The 20,435-nt window shown below is 38.9% G+C and overlaps 1 protein-coding gene across 2 annotated transcripts in view; it reads right to left on the bottom strand.

Moving 5' to 3' along the window:
* TRIML2 (tripartite motif family like 2) overlaps window positions 1-20,435 on the bottom strand; it is a 66,106-nt gene that overhangs the window by 2,430 nt on the left and 43,241 nt on the right. For both annotated transcript variants that reach the window (XM_070252784.1, XM_005606375.4), the window contains 7 exons: window positions 13,176-13,291; window positions 8,596-8,976; window positions 7,974-8,057; window positions 5,836-6,030; window positions 4,538-4,678; window positions 3,432-3,454; window positions 3,164-3,264 (listed from right to left, as the gene is read on the bottom strand). In XM_070252784.1, the coding sequence (XP_070108885.1) occupies window positions 3,164-3,264; window positions 3,432-3,454; window positions 4,538-4,678; window positions 5,836-6,030; window positions 7,974-8,057; window positions 8,596-8,784 (733 nt within the window). In that variant the 5' untranslated portion in view covers window positions 8,785-8,976; window positions 13,176-13,291. The remainder of the gene's footprint in view (window positions 1-3,163; window positions 3,265-3,431; window positions 3,455-4,537; window positions 4,679-5,835; window positions 6,031-7,973; window positions 8,058-8,595; window positions 8,977-13,175; window positions 13,292-20,435) is intronic.

Genomic DNA, 20,435 nt, shown 5'->3' with positions numbered 1-20,435 from the left:
GAAACACAGAGATTATCTAGAAATGAAAATAAAATTAAATAGCATCAATGGATGATTATAAGAAAAGAAAGCTATAAATCAATATGCCTCATTCACATAAATAGAAAAATTCATTTAAAAATATTAGCACATTGGGGGCTGGCCCCGTGGCCGGGTGGTTAAGTTCGCGCGCTCCGCTGCAGGCGGCCCAGTGTTTCGTCGGTTCGAATCCTGGGTGCGGACATGGCCTGCTCATCAAACCACACTGAGGCAGCGTCCCACATGCCACACCTAGAAGGACCCACAACAAAAAATATACAACTATGTACCGGGGGGCTTTGGGGAGAAAAAGGAAAAAAATAAAATCTTTAAAAAAAAAAAAGTGATCCAAATTAAAAAAACATATTAGCACATTGAATCCAGCAATATATAAAAGGGATAAAAGATTGTAACCAAGAGTGTATCTTAGAATTGCAAGGCTGACAACATATGCAAAAGACAAAATTCACCATATTAATACACGAAGAAAAAACAGGAATATTTTGGGTAGATACAGAAAAAGAATCTAAAATATTCGATATCTGCTCGTGATAAAAAGTTTTGTAAACAGGAATAGAAGGGAACTTTCTCAACTTGATAAAAGGCAACTATACAAAACCTACAGCTAACGTCAAACTTAAAGGGGAAAGACTTAATGCCTTCTTTTTCCCCTCAAAAAAGGCAAGTATTTCTCACCACTCCTATTCAACATCATATTGGAGGTCCTAGCAAGTACAATACGGTGAGAAAAATACAGAAAAGGTTGGAAAAGAAATAAAACTCTTTATATTTATCAATTACTCAACTATCTTTGTAGAAAATCCCGAAGAACATATAAGAAAGCCCCTAGATCTAATAAATGAGTTTAGGATAGTTGTAAAATACAATTTCAACACATACAAACCAATGTTATATCTATAAACTAGAAATGAATAAAATTTCAATTATAAATTGATATTTAGGGGGCTGGCCCAGTGGTGCAGTGGTTAAGTTTGCACATTCCGCTTTGGTGGCCTGGGGTTCACTGGTTCGGAGCCCAGGTGTGAACATGGCGCTGCTTGTCAAGCCATGCTGTGGTAGGCGTCTCACATATGAAGTAGAGGAAGATGGGCACGGATGTTAGATCAGGGCCAGTCCTCCTCAGCAAAAAGAGGAGGATTGGCGGCAGATGTTAGCTCAGGGCTAATCTTCTTCTTCTTCAAAAATAGAAAGAAATTGACATTTAATACTAACGATAGCACTAAAAAATAATAGTTAGGGATTCATCTAATTAAATATAAACAATATTTGCTGAAAACTACAAAACACTGATGAGCGAAATCAAACTAAATTTAATGGAGAAGGACAGCATTTTCAACAAAATGATGCTGGAACAACTGCTTATACATGTACAAACAACGGAGGGGAGTTGACCATATCTTGAATCATGTATAAATATTAACTCTAAATGGATAATATACCTGGATGTAAAAACTAAAATGGTAAAACTTCAAGATGAAAATCTTTATTGGGGTAGGAAAAAATTTCTCAGGACACAAAAAACACAAGCCATAAAAGAAAACAAAATGATAAACTGAACTTCAAAATTTAAAACTTTTGCTCTTCATGGAGCTGGCCCCATGGCCTAGTGGTTCAGTTTGCACGCTCCGCTTCAGCAGTGCAGGGTTTCGCTGGTTCGGATCCTGGGCGTGGACATGGCACCGCTCATCAGGCCACTTTGAGGTGGCATCCCATGTGCCGCAGCTGGAAGGATCCACAACTAAAATATACAACTATGTACTGGGGGGATTTGGGGAGAAAAAGCAGGAAAAAAAAAAAAAGATTGGCAACAGTTGTTAGCTCAGGTGCCAATCTTTAAAAAAAAACAACTTTTGCTTTTCAAAAGATACTGTTAGGTAAATGAAAATATAAACCACAGACTGGGGGAAGTAACACATACCTGATAAAGGACTGGTAATCAGAGTATTTAAAGAAATCACAAAACTCGCTAAGAAAATATACAACACAATTATAAGTGGGGAAAATGTTTCCAGATACACTTCAAAAAAGAGATACAGTAAAGTCTAAAGAAACACATGAAATATGCTCACCATCATTATTCATTTCAGAAATAATTGACAAGCAAAGTGATATACTACTATGTACCTATTAGGTTAGCTTTAATAAAAAAAATGGACAATACCAAATGCTGACGAGGACGCAGAGCAACTGAATCTCTCATACATTACTGGTGGGAATGCAAAATAGCACAGTGAGTTTAGAAAACAAGTTTGACAATCTCATGCCTAGAAATTCAACCAAGAGGTATGAAGCCACATCCACAGCAAAATCTGTAAGGTTAGTAAATATTTATAACATCAAGTTGGAAACAACTCAAGAGCCCATACAATTGCAAAAGGATAAATAAACTGTGGTTGATTCACATAATGGAATACCACACAACAACAAAAGAGAAGTACTGATAACACACAACAAATTTGGATGTGCCTCAAATGCATTATGCTAAGTGAAAGAAGCCAGCCTCAAACGGTCACATACTGCATGAACCCATTGACAGACATTCAGGAAAAGGCAGAACTATGAGGTAGAAGATAGAAATCCTTTGTTATACATGTTGACCTTTTTTCCCTCAAAATTTAGATTTTCGTGTGTGTGAAGAAGATTGGCCCTGAGCTAACATCTGTTGCCAATCTTCCTCTTTTTGCTTGAGGAAGATTGTTGCTGACCTAACATCTGTGCCAATCTTCCTCTATTTTACGTGGGATGCCTCCACAGCGTGGCTTGACAAGTAGTGTGTCCGTCTGCTCCCGGGACCCAAACTTGTGAACCCCAGGCCATCGAAGCAGAGTGTGCGAACTCAACCACTACGCCACTGGGCTGGTCCCTAAAATTTTTAAGCAGTGAAATCTGCCTGCAATTGTGTTTCAGGGTTGGGAAACTGACAAAGGATTTGCAGAGACTAGCCTTTCAACATCAGATTATGCAATTATCTTTTTGATAGATATCTAATGTGTGTAGCACAATACACTCTCCAGTCTTTTTAAATGCTCAAGCCATCTAGCATTTCCTTTTATAGGATGGTCACTTGATTCTCAAGTCCTACAAAAATAAAGTGCCCTGCCATCATGGATGTGTGTCAACTTACTTTGGAACACTTTGAGCATTTCGCTCATTCCTGTTATTTGGCACGAACTCAGGTCTGCAGTTTGGGCGGGCTGTAGACACTGAAGCAGCAGCGACTCACTCCTGTTAGAGAAAGGACACCGTCAGTCATCTGCGCGGACGGACCCCAGGTCCCTCCATCCAGAGGATGGATCTCATTACACGACCTCCTGTCCCTACCCCAACAAGCCCTGGGTGCTCACACAGCAGACTCTGCGCCTGACCCCAAAGTTTCCAAAACAAAAACTTACCTTTCCAAAGAATATCTTGCATTCTATGGGGGAAAATAAAGAGATAAGGTTACCCCTGGGTATGTGAGCTAATCTTTTGTGAACTGTGCTCACGAAAATATCTTCTCTTAGAATAATGAAACGATTTCCATGTAATTTCTTCAGCCTTGTGGTGTTAATTCTCAGATGGCAAGGTTTAATACCGAATAGGAAAAGTCAGTAAAACGCTTGAGGTCATTGCTATATTCCCAAGGGAAATATTTTCTGCACCTCGCCTTGGCCATCTTATTCAGAACACTCTTCATTCAAATTCTGCTCATCTGTTTGCTTTCTCTACTGGTGGTGGCAAAAGGCTGAGCAGACGCAGGGGCCTGCTGGGCTGCGGAGGGCAGGGAGCCAGCTCAGGAACCGAGTATAACTGGGTGACACCTACCTGGAACCAGGCTTGGCTCTAGAACAGAACCTAAGGGTTTGTGTGTAGGGGCTTCTCAAATAAAAGCACTCACATTGCAAATATGAGCCTGGCAGAGGCAAATGGATAGAGTCTTGAAAAGATCAGAATTTACTTATCGAAAAAGCAATGCATGTTACTGTATAAAATTTAAAATACACAATACTACATAAATAAGGCTCCCATTTGTTTCCCGAAGGTACTGCAGATTACAATGTCTGTGTTCATCTTCCCAGAGGCCGTCTGAATATTAATAAGCAAATACGTCTACACATATGTATACATATTCTCCAAAAAACGAAAAGTGGCTCTGCACGTTTTCTTCACTTAAGAAATCTTGAAAATAACCTTTTAATCCCTATAGAGCTGCTTCATTCTTTTTTATGGTTGCAGAACATTCTATTGCATGGATGTATAATAATTTGACTAAGCAATTATTTACCCTATTAAGGGATAGCTCAGTTCAAACTTACTATTGATAATTTTAAGGTGAGCATTCATATCATGAAGGAGATGTACACGTACTATGATTTTATGATGTCATAATGCTTTTGGTGACTGAGAAATAGCTATGTAGCCTTTCCACATGATTGAAGATCACTGGATATTGTTTTGGAAGTGACCCCTGATGAGTACTGTCCACTTCTCATTTCTCAAATACTGCAATAAGTCTTACCTGGAGCAGTGCTGAGCTGGATTCCCCACACTTCTTCTCTAACTCTACAGGGATCTGTTGGAGACTGCAGATCTGTTCAGAGAGCCTGGTCTCGCTCTCCTTCAGTTTATTCAGATTCTCTCTCCCCAGATCGTTCAGTCTCTGCAGAAGCATCTCCTTATTACTATTCAACTACTAGCAATTTCTCTTCTTTGCCAATTCAACTATTTCTTTAGAAACGCCCTTTACTGCCAGCCACCCCAGAAACAGACAATTAGGAGGCCAGGACATCCCCCTGTGTCAAGCAGGACACCTCAATAGAAACTTGATTCTTTGACACTTAACACAGTTATGCTGATGTGGATGGTAGGAATGCAGTCCACTTACTCAGTTAACAACCTGGACCAACAACAGATCACATTGTTTTTGCTGGGCAGCTTTTTTCAGAAAGTTTCCTAATTCCTTTGTTAAATTAAAATTGATTTATTATAATTTATTTAAAAATTAAATTCAGTCAATAGGGATGAAATAGCTAATCAAGCCACTGATACCAGTTTCCTTTACATCCTCACAAAGATGCTCCACCTAGGCACATAAGCACATGTTCATGTTATTTATTTCCTTAACACAAATGACATCCTATTATACTATTGCTGATCTGACAACTTGCTTTCTTCTTAATAAATAATATGCTCTTGGAGAACATTCCTTATTTGTACCATAGAGCCATGTTATCTTTTCTAAATGCTGAAGAGAATTCCACTGTACGTACATAATACAATATATTTCATGAGTCCCATTTCAATGGGTATAGGTTGCATCTAGTCTCTTGCTATCAATAAATATTATAGTAATAATGATACCTAACACTTATCAAGTGTGTAATATGTACAAATACTATTTAAGGAGCTTTATATAGATTTCTCACTCAATCATCACAACATTGTGAACTAGGGGCCATTGTTATCCTCATATTACAGCTAAGGAAACTGAGTCAGAGGTTAAGCAATATGTCCAAGGCCACCTAGAGGCTAGTAAATAGCAGATACTCAGATATGAACCTCATCAATCTGGCTTCAAAGATTACCTCTAAGCCATGGCTCTACACTCAAACGATTTCACAGCATTCCCTTATCCATGCATCTTTTTATATGCAGATAAGTATATTTACAAGATCAATTCTCAGAAATAGAGTTGCTAGGTGAATATATACATTCTTTTTAATCATACGTGGTTGTCTTATTCTAGAACTGACAATGTTCAGCTCTTCTTTCTCTCATTTCCCAAATATTGTGAGGATGCCATTTTGAATATCTCACCTGCAGCGTTTCCTGGAACTTCTCCTTTAGCTCTGCAGCAAACTCAGTCAGTTGATTCAGACTAGGTTCTCTCAAGTTCAGGTTGAATACATACCCATGAAGGCCCCGGAAGTTCACCTCTTTCTCTTCAATCATCAACCGGAACATAAGCCTATATTCAGACTCAATCATCTCTTTAAAATTCTGCTCCTCTTCCTTCATCATAGAAATAGATGATAGACTTCAGATTAAATATCACAGATTGACCATAAATATTTCTCTTTCCATCTCTAACTCCCATATAAAAACAAAAACATATAAAGTACAGGAGAAGAAATAAAAGGCATCAATATAAATGGAATTTCGGAGTCGAGATCAGCCAAGACATCAACACAAATTTAGAACATGAAAACACAGGAATGTTGATTGACTTAACCGAGGAATCTACAACCTCAGTGACCAAAAAGGAGACCAGGAGAATTGGAAGGTAATGCCAATGGCATTTGCTGATGCTTTGAACAGGGTGTGTGAAAAAAGAGGAATCAGTGGGTGACTAAGGTTTTTAGAATAAATAACTAGAAGAATGGATTTGCCAAAACCTAGACAGGCAAACTGTGGAAGGGATAGATTCCAGAGGTGGGGAGTGCATGAGGAGCTTAGTTTTGAATATGCTAATTTTGTTTAGTCAATGGAGACATCCAAGAAGAGATGCCAAGTAGGACGTTGGACATGAAAGCGTATCATTTGGAAGTCTGAGCTGGAGACATACACTAGGAGTAGTCAGCTTAGTGATGCTATTTAATCTCATGAGACTTGATGGATTCAACATTTATCAAGAACCTGACATTTACCACCTCTACCACTACCTACTAGTTCACCATCACTTGTCTCTGATTACTGCAACAGTCTTTCAGACCTCCACCTCTACTCTCACCCTCCTATGGTCTGTTCTCCCTTCAGCAGTGAGAGTGTTTCTCTGAAAATGGAATTTAGGTGATGTCACTCTGTTCAAAACTTTCCAGTGGTTTCTTTATTTAATTTAAAGTCGACAGCCCTAGATGATTTGGCCCCTTTATCTCCCGATACCATCTTCTAGTCTCCACTTCCTTTATACAGCCACAAGCAAGTACACATCAGTCTGAAGACCTTTGTACCTGCCCTTCCCTCTACCTAGAACATTCTTGCCAAGACTGCATGGCTCAATTCCTCACCTCCTTGGATCTTCTTAAATGCTACTTTCTGAATGACGAGGTCCTGATCATTCTGTTTAAAAGTGTACCTCATCACTCTTTCCTGCTCTTGAAAAAATTTTTTATAGCACTTAACATGTAATATACTATACATTTTATTTATTTTGTTTATCTCCACTAGAATGTCAATTGCACAAAGACAGAACTGGTTTTTCCCACTGCTAAATCCCCGGTACCCAGCATTGTTCCTGGCACAGAGTGGGACCCCAACATTTGTTGAATATATGGTTCTTTGGGCTGAAAAAAAAAACAATGATCAGTTTAAAAATTTTTGAACAAGCAGGAAATTCTCCTCCTCTACCAGCCTCAACTGGACGTTCATTTTCTTTAAAAACTGGAAGAGAGACGACTCAGAATTTGGGCTATCTATCACAGAATAGAGTTATATACGAAGAGAGGGCTTGAAATCAGAAGTGAAACGTGTACATAAACGAGGGCGAGCCCTCAATTTGGATGGTAATCCTTAAACTGCCCTTTAAATGGTTTCAGGATTTATATGGCCACCAAAAATACATGAAATGTTCATTCTCTTAGGGCATCATTATAAACTGTGATCATGTTTATGATTTTTGCCAATAAGGTTGCAAATACCATCTCACTGACAAATTTAATACAGTTAATTTGTATTTCTCTTAGCATGAGCAAAGTTCAGGATCTTCTTCAAAAGATAGCTGCATTTTCCATTCTGTGAACTCATTTTTTTGATCATTTTTCTACTGAGTTTCTAGTCTTTTGCTTATTGACTTTTAAGAGCTCTTTACACCTTAAGAAATCAACACTCTTCCCTCTTATGGATTTCAAATATTTTTTCCTGCTTTGTCATTTGTCTTTGTTTATATTATTTGTTATCCAACATTATAAGTAACTTCCCCCCTAAGAATCAAGATAAGCACTGATCTGAATCATCACCATTCTTTCTTGCTCATCAGCCAACATGCTTTTAACTACTTCAAGTTTCTCCTTCAACGTGTTTGATATCTTCTGGAATAACATCTGTGAAGAAATATAGCACAGAATTCCAGGTAAAGTACTTGCTTTAGAACAGTTGGATTCCTAACGTTAGACAATTATGGGGCCAGCAGCCCTGACAATATGTCTTCTTAGCCTTGAAGTTGAAGGTCTATATAGAATACTTGCTAATATTCTTTTTTTTTTTTTTTTTTGAGGAAGATTAGCCCTGAGCTAACTGCTGCCAATCCTCCTCTTTTTGCTGAGGAAGACTGGCCCTGAGCTAACATCCTGTCCATCTTCCTCTACTCTACATGTGGGATGCCTTCCACAGCATGGCTTGCCAAGTGGGGCCAGGTCTGCAGCCGGATCTGAACCAGCGAAGGGAGGGGTGGAGGTGGTGCTAAGCAGAAGGTGCACAATTAACCTCTGGGCCAGCAGGCCGGCCCCTAATACTCTTTGATAAACATCAACTAAGGGAATGGTCAGGAGGATCAGAATATCTGCCCCCAAATAAATAAGTTAATAAATAAGAAGAGGCAGCCAGAGCGCCAGAGGGCTCTGGCATCTGCATGAAGCTTACCTTGTAATTCTCTGCGGCCTCTTGCACTCCATACACCACGTGATGCCTATGCTCCTGGGACTGGAAGCACTTGCCACAAAGTATGATTTGGTCGTCATCACAGAACAGCAGCAGCGGTTCCAGGTGTTTCTCACAGTAGGCATCTTCTGGGATCTTTTGCTGTAACTGGGGGCTGAGCCTTTTGGACATGGCAGCAGGAGTCCCTGGTTGAAGATGGGCTCTTGCTGATGTGGAATAATACTACTTCCCTGTACTCTGAACAAGAGAAGAGCGGCAGCGTTCTGGGGCCGACGCACTCGTCAAGCTCAGGGTCTACGGTCAAGCAGGAGAGGGGGTCAGCGCATCCCGGACTCCTCCAATCCAGCAAACCTCTGGCAGCCGCTAGCTCGGGGAAGGAGACACAAGAAGTTATACCAATGTTCTAAGACTAGAGGGGTTCTCGAGTTTTCTGAGAATTTTGAGCTATTGACTAGAACTTAGTCACAAGTGAGGCACTGCGCCCCACTTCCCTGTAAGTCACTAAAAAAAGAAAAAAGAAGAAAGGAAAAGATGATCAAGATGATCAACAGAAGGCACAGTGTATTAATAAGCATTGGAGGAACTTCCGGGACTAGAGTGACGAAAGCCTGGTGTTAGATGTTCTGGGCGCAAATTTAAGGAACCACTCACTTTCCCGGTGCGTGCATGAGCCAGAAAGTGAGGGCCTCTTTTGAGTGCCACCTTAAATAAGAGGTGCTTGGGTGCCAAATTTAAGGAAGTGCTCACGTCCAGGCTCCTTAGGTGCGCATGCGCTTAAGGGTGAGGCACCACAAATTTCACACCCAGGGTTCAAGGCCTGCCTCGCCAGAGAACTGGTCCTTAAAGGATATTGGTTAAAAAAATAAAAATGATTCCCCCGAAAAATAAAAAGTTTGCAAAAACACGAAAGGGAAATTGCATCTTCTCTGGATTTTCTTTTAAGGAAACAGAACAAGGGACCTATTATCCCCTGCATCCTCATTTCCAGACAATTCTGATTAACTTTGAGCAACAATTCTACTTTTTCTCTAGAAACATTTTAAATATATTCTTAAAATGTATTACCTACTGAATTTGGGAAACGCTTCCCCAGTAAAGAATTACCTTAGTTGACTTAGTTTCCTCGTCTAAGCCTATCTCCAGCCATTGTTGGGTGAGCCAAAACACCAAGTATTCATTTCTCAAATCCTCTATTGTGTGTGCGTTTGTCCCCAATCCACTTCCTTAACCGGCTCTTTTGACAGTTATCTCTTGAAAGGAACTGACCTGACAGATCTCAGAACTCCCAAACTTTCATTTCTGGATTCAGTAGCATCCTCCACCTCTCATGCGCTCACTCCCACCCAAACTTTCTTGACCGTTAACTAGACCTCCTGTCCTTTCATTCCTTCTTTTTTAACTTTTAAGATACGAAAAACATTTTTATAACTCTGAAGTTGACTAATCGTATATATGATGATTTTTGTTATTTGGTTAGGGTACGCATTAAAGCAGCAGTTTTCCAAGCGGCATTCTCGAGACCTGATTTGCTTTTTTCAGTGTTGACGTTTGCGCTGACCGTAGATAAAACTGCTGGCTCGTACCATTAATCAAGAAAATAGCATCAAACGGTACTATAGTCATTTATCGTATTTTTTAATCTTTACATACTTGCATACTCCCAGTTAAAAAAAAGTTTCATTTTACTTAAGAATAGTATTTCTTGATGAAGTAAAATATTAAATCTCAACCCTTGAGTGCAGGGTTTATTTAATATTCTGGGTGACAAAATGGAAAGTGTGCATAAAGCATTTATGTTGTGTATGGAAATATAATGGTTGTTTCAAGAAAAGCATTTTCTATGATTTTTGGAGTTGCAAAACATACTAGCCACTTTTTTCACAGAACATTTTTTAGCTGAAAGAACAAGTGAGACAAACCCCAGTCATTCAGATATAGCGACTTGGAAGACATTTTCTCAAACGCTACTAAAGTGACCTTGTCATTTCAAGGAAACCAACTAAGTATTAGTTGCCAATGATAAAATTTAAGCTTTGAAGCAAAAATTAGCGTTTTGGAAAATGTGCATCCACTATTTTAAGTTTGACAGCTTCCCAATATTTAGTCTTTCTCATGAAATTGGTGTTGATCGTAACAAATGTAATTTTTTACTATTGTATAATGAAATCTGTCAACATTTGGAAAATCTGCAAACTCAGTGAACTGATATTTTCCAGATGACCAATGCATGTTACAAAATTATACAAGGGTAAAGTGGATGCAAAGTATAAGATAGACTAATAGATTTTAATGTAACAGAGGACAAAATGTTCATTGATAAGATTACAGAAAAACACACACGCACAATTATCTGAAAAAGCTATTCGAATGCGCTTTCTTTTTTCCAACTAATTATTTGTGTGAGGACAGAGCTTCTTCATATATATGAACTAACATAAATTGCGATAAATGGAATATAGGAAAGGATAGAAAATAATCATCTTCTGATAAACCAGAAATTAAAGAGATTTGCAAAACTATCAAACTATGCTTTGCCAATAATTGTTCAGAAAACTTTCTTCATCAAAATGTTGTTTATTTTTAATAAACTAATATTTTTTAAAAACTCAGTTTTAATTTCTAATAGAGTAACAATACATATAACACACAAACAAAAGCTTATTGGGGTCGTCCGTCAATAATATGAGTGCAAAGGAATCCTGAGACCAAAGTTTATAGAACCATGGTTTTAGAAAGCATATTCCCTAGAAATGGGATTGCTAGTAAACACAGCTATAATTTTGCGTACATTTTGCCTGATTCCCAACCACAGGAGTTGTACAATTTTGCATTCAAAGCAACATATGAGAAAGATATCAAACTTTTTGCCTGCTTGATAGATGAGAAATGGTATTGTTATATATTTTCAGCTTGCATTTACTTTATTATGAATAAAGCTATTATTTGCATATGTTTGAGTCATTTTTGTTCCTTTTTCTGTGAACCCTGTGTTTAAAGCCTTTTACCTGTTTTCTTCTGCCAGGTTTTTGGTCTTTTTCCTTAATTTTAAGACACATTTATACATTGAAAAGATTATCCCCTTGTTATTATACAAATTGCAAATATTTCCTATTTGTCATTTGGCTTTGAATTTGCTCCAATTCTTTTTTACTGAGTGGGTCCTTGAACTCCCTTGTAGGTACCTTCTTTTGTCTTGGCCTGCCTGAACATCTCCTGGACTACTCTACTGAAAACAACTAATGAGTCACAAAAATATTGTTAAGTTTCCAAATTCAGTGGCCACTCCTGGCTTTATCTGTCTTGAGCTTTCAGCAGCAGTTAACATAGTTGACCTCGACCCCGTCTCTGGAATGTTTTGTTCTCTTTGCTATCAAGATCTTATAGCTGATATCCCTCCTACTTTACTGGCCTATTTTGCATCATCCTTTTCTGGCTTCCCATCCTCTAGAACCTCGAGTTTTGAGGGGCTTCAAGGGTCAGTTCTAGTCCCTTATTCTACTTCTCCTTCTCTCCCTAGGTAATCACATTTATTTCCAAAAGTTTAAGTAAGAACTCTTCAATTCACTCTTCTGCCTAGACACAGCACTTCCAACTTATTTGCAATTAAATGTCTAATAAGCACTCCAAGTTAACATATCTAAAGCACTGTTCTGGATTTCAACTAATACCTTTTTTCCTAAAAGTCACTTTAAAATTCCTTCATTTAGAACTATAGTTTAAACCACCGTCATTTCATTGTCTCAACTAGTTTGTATTCAGCCCCGCGCCCCTCTCATTTCCAACTCTTCTCAGCTCAAGAACCAGAATACTATTTATGACCTAAATCAGGTTTCTAAAAGCTTTCCATTGCATCTAGGAGAAAATCCAAATGGCTAACCAAGTTCTAGATAGTCTGGCCTTCTGCCTACGTGTAATCTCATCTATAACTTTCCCCGACCATTGTCAGGTCCAGTTACAACGAATTCCTCTGCGCCCTTTTTGCTTCCTCAGCTGCCAATGCTTTTCTCTTACACTTTTGCCATTCTAGCTCCTTTCTTTTCTTCAATTCTCAGCTCAAAGGTCACTTCCTCAGAGAGGCCTATTAATCAGCCAATTGGAAATACCCACCATTCATATCATTTTATTTTCTTTGTATCTAACTACTTTTATGTATGAACAAGTTACCTGTTAGCCACTCTTCATCCACAAGAAACTAAGTTCCTTAGATTCCCCATGTCTAAATTTGATGCTAGATGCTCAATAAGTATTTTTTTTTAATTTTAAATAAAAACAGCACAAAGGAGAAATCAGAGGACAGAGAGAATAGAGGTTAAATATTTTTACAAAAACCATGGCAATGGAAAGTTAGAAAGTCATTTGTTTCCCCAGTATGTTGTCTATGTGCTAAATTCATGCCTACCCTTGTTTTTCCTCATTGTATTTTTCCTTTGTCCTGGCTTTCTCCCTTATTCTTCTATACATTGCATATCTATATATTTTTAAACTTCCATAAACACTAAGATCAAATTTAGGTATTTAAAGAAAACCGTGATGAAGGAAATAATCTTCAGAGAAAAGCTCACCTTTCTTTGTAATCCTAAATATTTCCTTTAGGGAACACAGCCAGAACTGAAGACTGCAAGGCTTTTATCTGTTCAGCGGCTCCCTCTGTCCTTCCTCTCATCATCAGGTAGGAAGCCTGTAAAGTTTCAAATCATATCTATATAGTAAACATAGGGCAGTGGCTATCAAACTGCAGTGAACACTAAAATCATCTGAGATCACTGGACTTCGGAGCCCCACCCCCAGAGTCTCTGAGTCCATAGATCTAGGGTGGAGTCTTAATCTGCATTTTAATGAGCTCCTAGAAAATGCTGAATAGCCAGTTACCTTGGTCAGGAATTTCAATCTCTTTGGATGGATGAAGGTTTTGTTCTTTGTTATGTGTCCAAGGTCTTATATAGTAGCTCCTACTACATAGTAGGCCCTTAATAAGTTTTTTTTTAATGAACTTCATTTATATATTAACAATTTCACAGAAAGAAATCCTACAAGCCATTCCCCTAGAATCTCATTGTGTTTCTTAAACGATTAAATAGTTTCACTAGAGAACAATGCCTGATTGTTAGTTTCCAGAATGTTTGCTGAAGGAAGGGATCATCACATTATCTTTAGATAGAAAATCAAGCATGGGAATAACTGCCTGACTGAGGAATGTGTCACAGGTGGGCGGTGAGGGGATAATCCCAGATAGTTCAGAGTTGACCCCAGTGAAGAGGAAATCTGCCCAGCTTCTCCAGTTTTGATAGTTATGTCTCTGGAAGATTTCCATGGCATCAATCAATTCCCAGCTAACCAAACTGCAGTGATTTTTCTTCCTTTCTGTTTTTCGCTTTTTTTTTTTTTTTTTTACTGTGGATAGACCAAGGAGAATCCTTCTATTTGCTATCTGATCTTCCAAAACTTGGTGTCTCCCCATGGAATCTTAAATACATCCTTTCCTTTTATCTCAAACAAACTCTCCCACACCCACGCCCCACTCCATCGTCTTACTCTCCCCTTTCCTTCATAGACCATAGTCATTCCTGTGTGTCCCTCCTTTCCTCAGCCGTACCAGCTTCCTTTTCCACTCAGTTTTTTTCTACCCAGTCCTCCTTTCTCTCTTCTAACCCTTGATGCAGTCAACTTCTAGGAAGATTTTATCAATTATTTGCTCATTTATTCTTACCATCCTGAGCTTTCATAATTCATGATTTCATTTTGACAGGAGATCTTCATAATCTTTGAATCAAAGAGTGAAACATCAAACAAAATTCTCATATTTTACATCTCTTAAAGCCCATCTTAGATTTTTAAGGAAATAGTAAATTGTTAATTCTGGAAGGCAAAATGTTTTAACTTAAAATAATTCTAGAAATTGCACTATATGATGTGCTAAGCTTTTTTTATATCTGTATATATTTCCCACAATCCTTTGAGGTAGTAGTATCAGAATACATTTTACAGCTGATAAAGCTGACAATTTAGAGGTTAAGGAGTTAACTCAGACACTCAATGTAGAGAATTACAGATCTGGGATCTGAATCGCAGCCAAATTTCATGATACTTCTTTACTTCTATTAAATGTTAACTAAATATTTTGCCAGTTTATAAGAGAAAATTTCTCAAGCTTGCATTACAATTTGTCATGAGGTACTTTTACAGGCCTATAGTCACAACATGAGAGGGAGCACAGATCATTTTAAATTGTTAGATTTTTACATAGGAAAGCTCTTGATTAAAAAATTCCTGAAGAAATGTGTTTCTCCCCCCCTACTGTCAAGAACAAAATTATCAATGTGTCACAGCGTATTTCATGAACTTTAACAGTCCTATCGCATTTGTCAGCCATATGTCTCCTCACCATGGTAGCACACGCTCAGCTTCCACGTGGGATGAATGTAGCTGGTCCAAACGAGGTCATATCTGTTACTTCCGGACCCTTCTGCTGCAGTAGACCACCACCTCATCTCATTTCAGAAAGGAGTAGAGAGCCCTTGTGGCTTGCGATCAGCTTCATTGTTACTATTCTCCAGGAAGGTCCAGCTTCTCCGTGGCTTCCTGTCTCCAAGGCTGTTCTATTAGAGTAGGGGCTTAGCTTTCACTGGATTATGTCTCACGACTCTAAGAGGTCTGGAAGTCTGTATGTTTAACTGTGGGGCCGGTCTGGTGGCATAGTGGTTAAGTTCATGTGCTCTGCTTCAGTGACCTGGGTTTGCAGGTTTAGATCCTGGGTGCAGACCTAGCACAGCTCGTCAAGCCATGCTGTGGTGGCATCCCACATAGAATAGAGGAAAATTAGCACAGATGTTAGCTCAGAACCAATTTTCCTCACCCAGAGACACAAAATATATACATACATATATATATATATATATATATATATATATATATATATATGTTCAACTCTGTCCTTACTTAAAGCATAAATATTTAAGAATTAAACATTTAAACATTATGGCTGCTTTCAGTGACAGTACAGCTGCCCTTCTGTTGTCATTGTTGTAGATCAATGCTTATCTAAATCCAACATATCAGGGTTTTTTTTGGTTTTTTGGTTTTTTACTTTTTCTCAAGGGAGATAATTCTCCTAGGTAAGAATCCCAACAGAAACTTAAGAGGTCACCTTTACCCCACCTATTCCAACACAGGGACAAGCCCTATCTGTTTTAGCAACAGAATATCCTCGGCAAAACAAATGGACTGACTTTAGTTGGGATCAGTTGTGACCCTGAGCAAATGAAGTTTGGATTTTGGCCAAAGGTCACACATTGAGAAGAGCATCATGTCAAACTGATAAAGTTAAACTAAAGTGGGTTCTGGTTCCAGTTCTGCCACGTAACTGCCATGACCCTCAGCAAGCCACTGAATACTGAGCATCATCTGTGAAATAAGAACTAGAGGGGCTGGCCCGGAGGCACAGCGGTTAACTGTGCACATTCCACTTCGCAGGCCAGGGATTTGCTGGTTCGGATTCCGGGTGTAGACATGGCACCTCTTGGCAAGCCACGCTGTGGTAGGCGTCCCACATACAAAGTAGAGGAAGATGGGCATGGATGTTAGCTCAGGGCCAGTCTTCCTCAGTAAAAAGAGGAGGGTTGGCAGCAGATGTTAGCTCAGGGCTAATCTTCCTCAAAAAAAAAAAAAAAACAGCTATAGCCATCTTTTGTGCATGTGTGAGCATTACATGAAAGGCTATATAAAACACACATAGGAGCAAGATGGTAACAAGAAGAAATTTCTCTAAATGAGTATCCTTTCCTTCCTTTGCTCATCGACAGGCAGGCTTTTGGCCAGAGTCAAGAGCACCGCCTTCCTAAATAAGGGAGTGGGCAACCAGGCTGGTGGTAGAGGTGGTACAGATGAGTTACAGGGTAATGAGAAATAAAGAACATTTTTATGCCCCTTTGATTTCTCTTGTTTAATAATATACATATTAGTGGTAACTAATTGATACTGAGACACATATTCAACTTTTGTTAACAGGATGTTTATCATAAAACTTGAAGATCATTGATCTCTATATATTATCATATATGTCCTTACTTAGGAAAGAGAAATTTTTTCAATAATAAATCCACATTATCAAGATATTAAAACCTTCTTGCTGCTATCACTGGAGGATACGCGTCTTTATGTAAAAGAAGGAATCAGAAAACCTGTTTCCTCTCTTAAAGTCATCTGATAATTAGGACATCTTTTAGGACCTGGAGGTACACTTGTTAAGAGACTGGTACCAAATGCTATAAGGGATTGCCCAGACTATTAGCTTTGAGATGAAAGCAGCTTTATAAATAGACTTGACTAGAGCCTGGTTTCAATATAGCATAATAGCAGGAGCTCTGACAGCTAAATTAGGTCAAATATTCTATAGGACAGAAGCTACACATCAGAGAAACAAGAAATAGGAGTCTGGGTCCCAGAATTCACTGTGCCTACCAGATATTAGATGAGTAAAATAAGTTTCTATCCTATTTAACCTGTCGTTATTATTATTTTTTTTACTGTTACTCATAGCTAAAGCTAATTTTGATACATTGCTTGTCCTAAAATCAGGGTCTGGAAGACCCAATGTGACCAGCTGAATGTGGGATTTACAATGATTTTTTTTTTGAAGGGGGATTGTGCTGGGAGGCTAGAGGTGAAGCTATGGAGGGAGCAATGTTAGCCAAGGAAAAATGGTGGAGAAGAACTCAGATATCTCTGCTTCCTAGACTATTTAGATTTAAGGACAAAAAATGACTATAATATCTATAAGCTGCAAACCAAAGGAATTCTCAAAACTGGCAGTTCCTGGAAAGAGAGAGTAGGAAGAAACCAATATTTATATCCAAGCTCTATGTGCCAGGAACATTTCATTTAATTTTAGTCCTGCATGGATAAGCCTTGGTCTTCTTTATTATCTGCTCCAAGTTAGGAGAAGTCATAAAGTGATAGAACCACAGAGAATCCAGGCCTATATTCTTAGTAAGACAGCTCCATTTCACATGGCTGAGCCTCACCTGAAAATCTTCTCCTCCATTCTAACCATCTTTGTGGCATCGTCAAGCCTTTCAAATAACCTTGAGAAAGTTAATCTTGGAGTGATGCCAGTGAATAAAGACAGAGTTACTCTGGGCAATGCCAAGAAAAGATTTTTCCTTATTCCCTTCCCTCATTGGACTCCCTCAGTAAGTAAGCTCTGCCCCAAAGGAGGAAGATATTGAATGACACTATGGTAGACAGAATTCTGAGAAGGCCCCTAAGATTCCTACTCGCTCCTCCATACCTTCTCCCAGTGTTTTAGTCAGACACTAGTCTGGGTGCCAAAGTGAAGGGATTTTGCAGATGTAATTAATCAGCTGACCTTGAGAGGAAGCTTACCCTAAATAGGTCTGACCTAATTAACTGAGCCCTTAAAGAGGGCTGCGTCCTTGGTGGGGAGAAAGATTCTCTGTGAGAGATTGGAGGCTTGGGAGATGGATGGGGGACATGTGCCATGGATCTGGGAGTGGCCTCTAGGAGCTAAAAGCAACCCTTACCTGACAATAAGAAAATGGGGACCTCAGTCCTACAACCTCAAGGAACGGAATTCTGCTCATAATGTAAATGAGCTTGGAAGGCCCTGAACTCCAGATGAGAGCACATCCTAGCCAAGATTTTAATTTCAGCCCCGTAAAAGCCTGATTTCATCTTTAAAATGATTGGTTTCAAGGGAAAGCTACCATCAAGTACAGAACACACACATCCTTTGCTTCCTTCTTATCTAAACGTGCTTTGTCTCATTCTTTCAAAACTCTTGAAGTATTGTTGTTTCCCATGGCTCCATCCTGGACCTTCCTATGTAACATACGAATTTGGGGCAGCGGATGCCTCAACGACACTTAGACTATTTGGAAGTTTTGTATTTATAAAAGCAAACTCAAATATATGTCTCCTTTAGACTTTAGTCTTGCTATATAATTCTAGCAAACTTTACCCCAAAGGCCTTATGTTTGATCGCATTTATAAAGCTAAACCCTTGCATGTAGTCAGGCTTTAGTTATCAGTTTAATATAGCCAGTTTCCTTGAATACTTTAATTGTTTGACTTAAAAAAGAAAACTCCCTAAGCATGGAAATTCTTGTAAGTGATAAATTAAGCTTATAAAAATAGTGAACCTGAAGTTCTTAAATATCGCAATAATTTGTATATATTTGGATCTCTTAGAATCACAAATCTAAATCAGTGACTCAGTTGTATGTTTTAAAGTAGAATCACGTAGCTGTTACTATAAAACAGTTTCTCCCAAACATTACAAATGATACTGCATAGATTTTACATGTTCAATACAAAAATATTAAGAGTCTGGTTACATTTCTTTCTTTGGTTAAGAAGTGCTGATGCACTAGGAAAAAGTTCGCTTATTGGGTAAGTGCGGGTTACGTTTGGCTGGAAACTTCAGTTGGGTGTGAGCGCTGAGGCTTCGGATATGCGGGGTGTTTCCTGAGCACCCACTGAGGAAACTGACCTCACACCCTGATTCTGATCAATCCCTCCCTATATGATTTCTTTGGTGGTTCCTTTGCAGCCTACTTAAAGTGGCATAATGACTAGGATACTCACCGGGGTCTTGTCAGAGCCTCTGATAGGACTCTGAACTTTATTCACTACATTAGTGACCCCATCGTGTAGTGACCCCACTTCTATCTTGCTATTCCTGAAACTTAAGACTTTATCTCCCTCTCAACAACATACACACTTCACTGGATGGATTTTTGCAGGACTTTTTTCCTTGACTCTTAATATTATTTTATGTCTTCTTCATCTAAATCTAACTTGATCCTGATGGAAAGCTGCGTTTCTTTTCTCTATATAGACATTTCTGCTCTGTGATGCGTTTTCCTAAAAAGACACCTCACACGCTGCCAAATTATGCACTAATAGTGCTTCTATAAGTATTGCAGCAGAATGCTCAATCCTTACACAACTTGAACCAGACGCTTATAAAAATATTAACAGCCCTTAAAAAAAAACATACATAGAGTCAACGACATGAATTCTTAACAAAAAACAAATATGTTAAACTATTGAAACAGCTCTTTCAAAAATTGAAAGTTATTTGATAGAGGTATAGGGGAGGGTTGAGGCTGTGGAGTTAGGGTGGCAAGGGCAGAATGCACATGAGAGGGGGCCAGACTGGTGGTGCAGCAGTTAAGTTCGCATGTTCCACTTTGGCAGCCTGGGGTTTGCCGGTTCGGATTCTGGGTGTAGACCTGCACACAGCTTTTCAAGCCATGCTGTGGCAGGCATCCCACATATAAAATAGAAGAAGATGGGCATGGATGTTAGCTCAGGGCCAGTCTTCCTCAGCAAAAAGAGGAGGATTGGTGGCAGAGGTTAGCTCAGGGCTAATCTTCCTCAAAAAAAAAAAAAAAATGCACATGGAAACAAAATAGTCATGTGCATAATGGTGTTTCTGTCAACAATGGACAGCATATATGGCTGTGGTCCCATAAGATTAGCACCATATGGCTTAGTGTGTAGTGGGCTATACCATCTAGGTTTGTGTAAGAATATACTATGATGTTTGCACAATGAGAAAATTATCTAACAATGATTTTCTCAAAAGGTACCCCATTGTTAAGCGATGCATGACCGTAAGCATCTCTAAGACAGTATCTGGTTAAAATGAGCCAGCCTTGGACAGCCATCCTGGCAGTAGAGAAGTTACCACGTGGATGGCTTGCTGCATTTGGCTGTGTTCATGTACTTCACCTTCAACTGCTCTTATTGGAGCAAAACTATAACGTGCTGGGAAAAAGTCATGTTTGAAGCAGTGTGAT

Source organism: Equus caballus, chromosome 27, assembly GCF_041296265.1.
Source record: "Equus caballus isolate H_3958 breed thoroughbred chromosome 27, TB-T2T, whole genome shotgun sequence".
NCBI lineage: Eukaryota > Metazoa > Chordata > Mammalia > Perissodactyla > Equidae > Equus > Equus caballus.
Note: the sequence above shows the minus strand (reverse complement) of the source record. Positions and strands in the feature narration are given on the sequence as shown.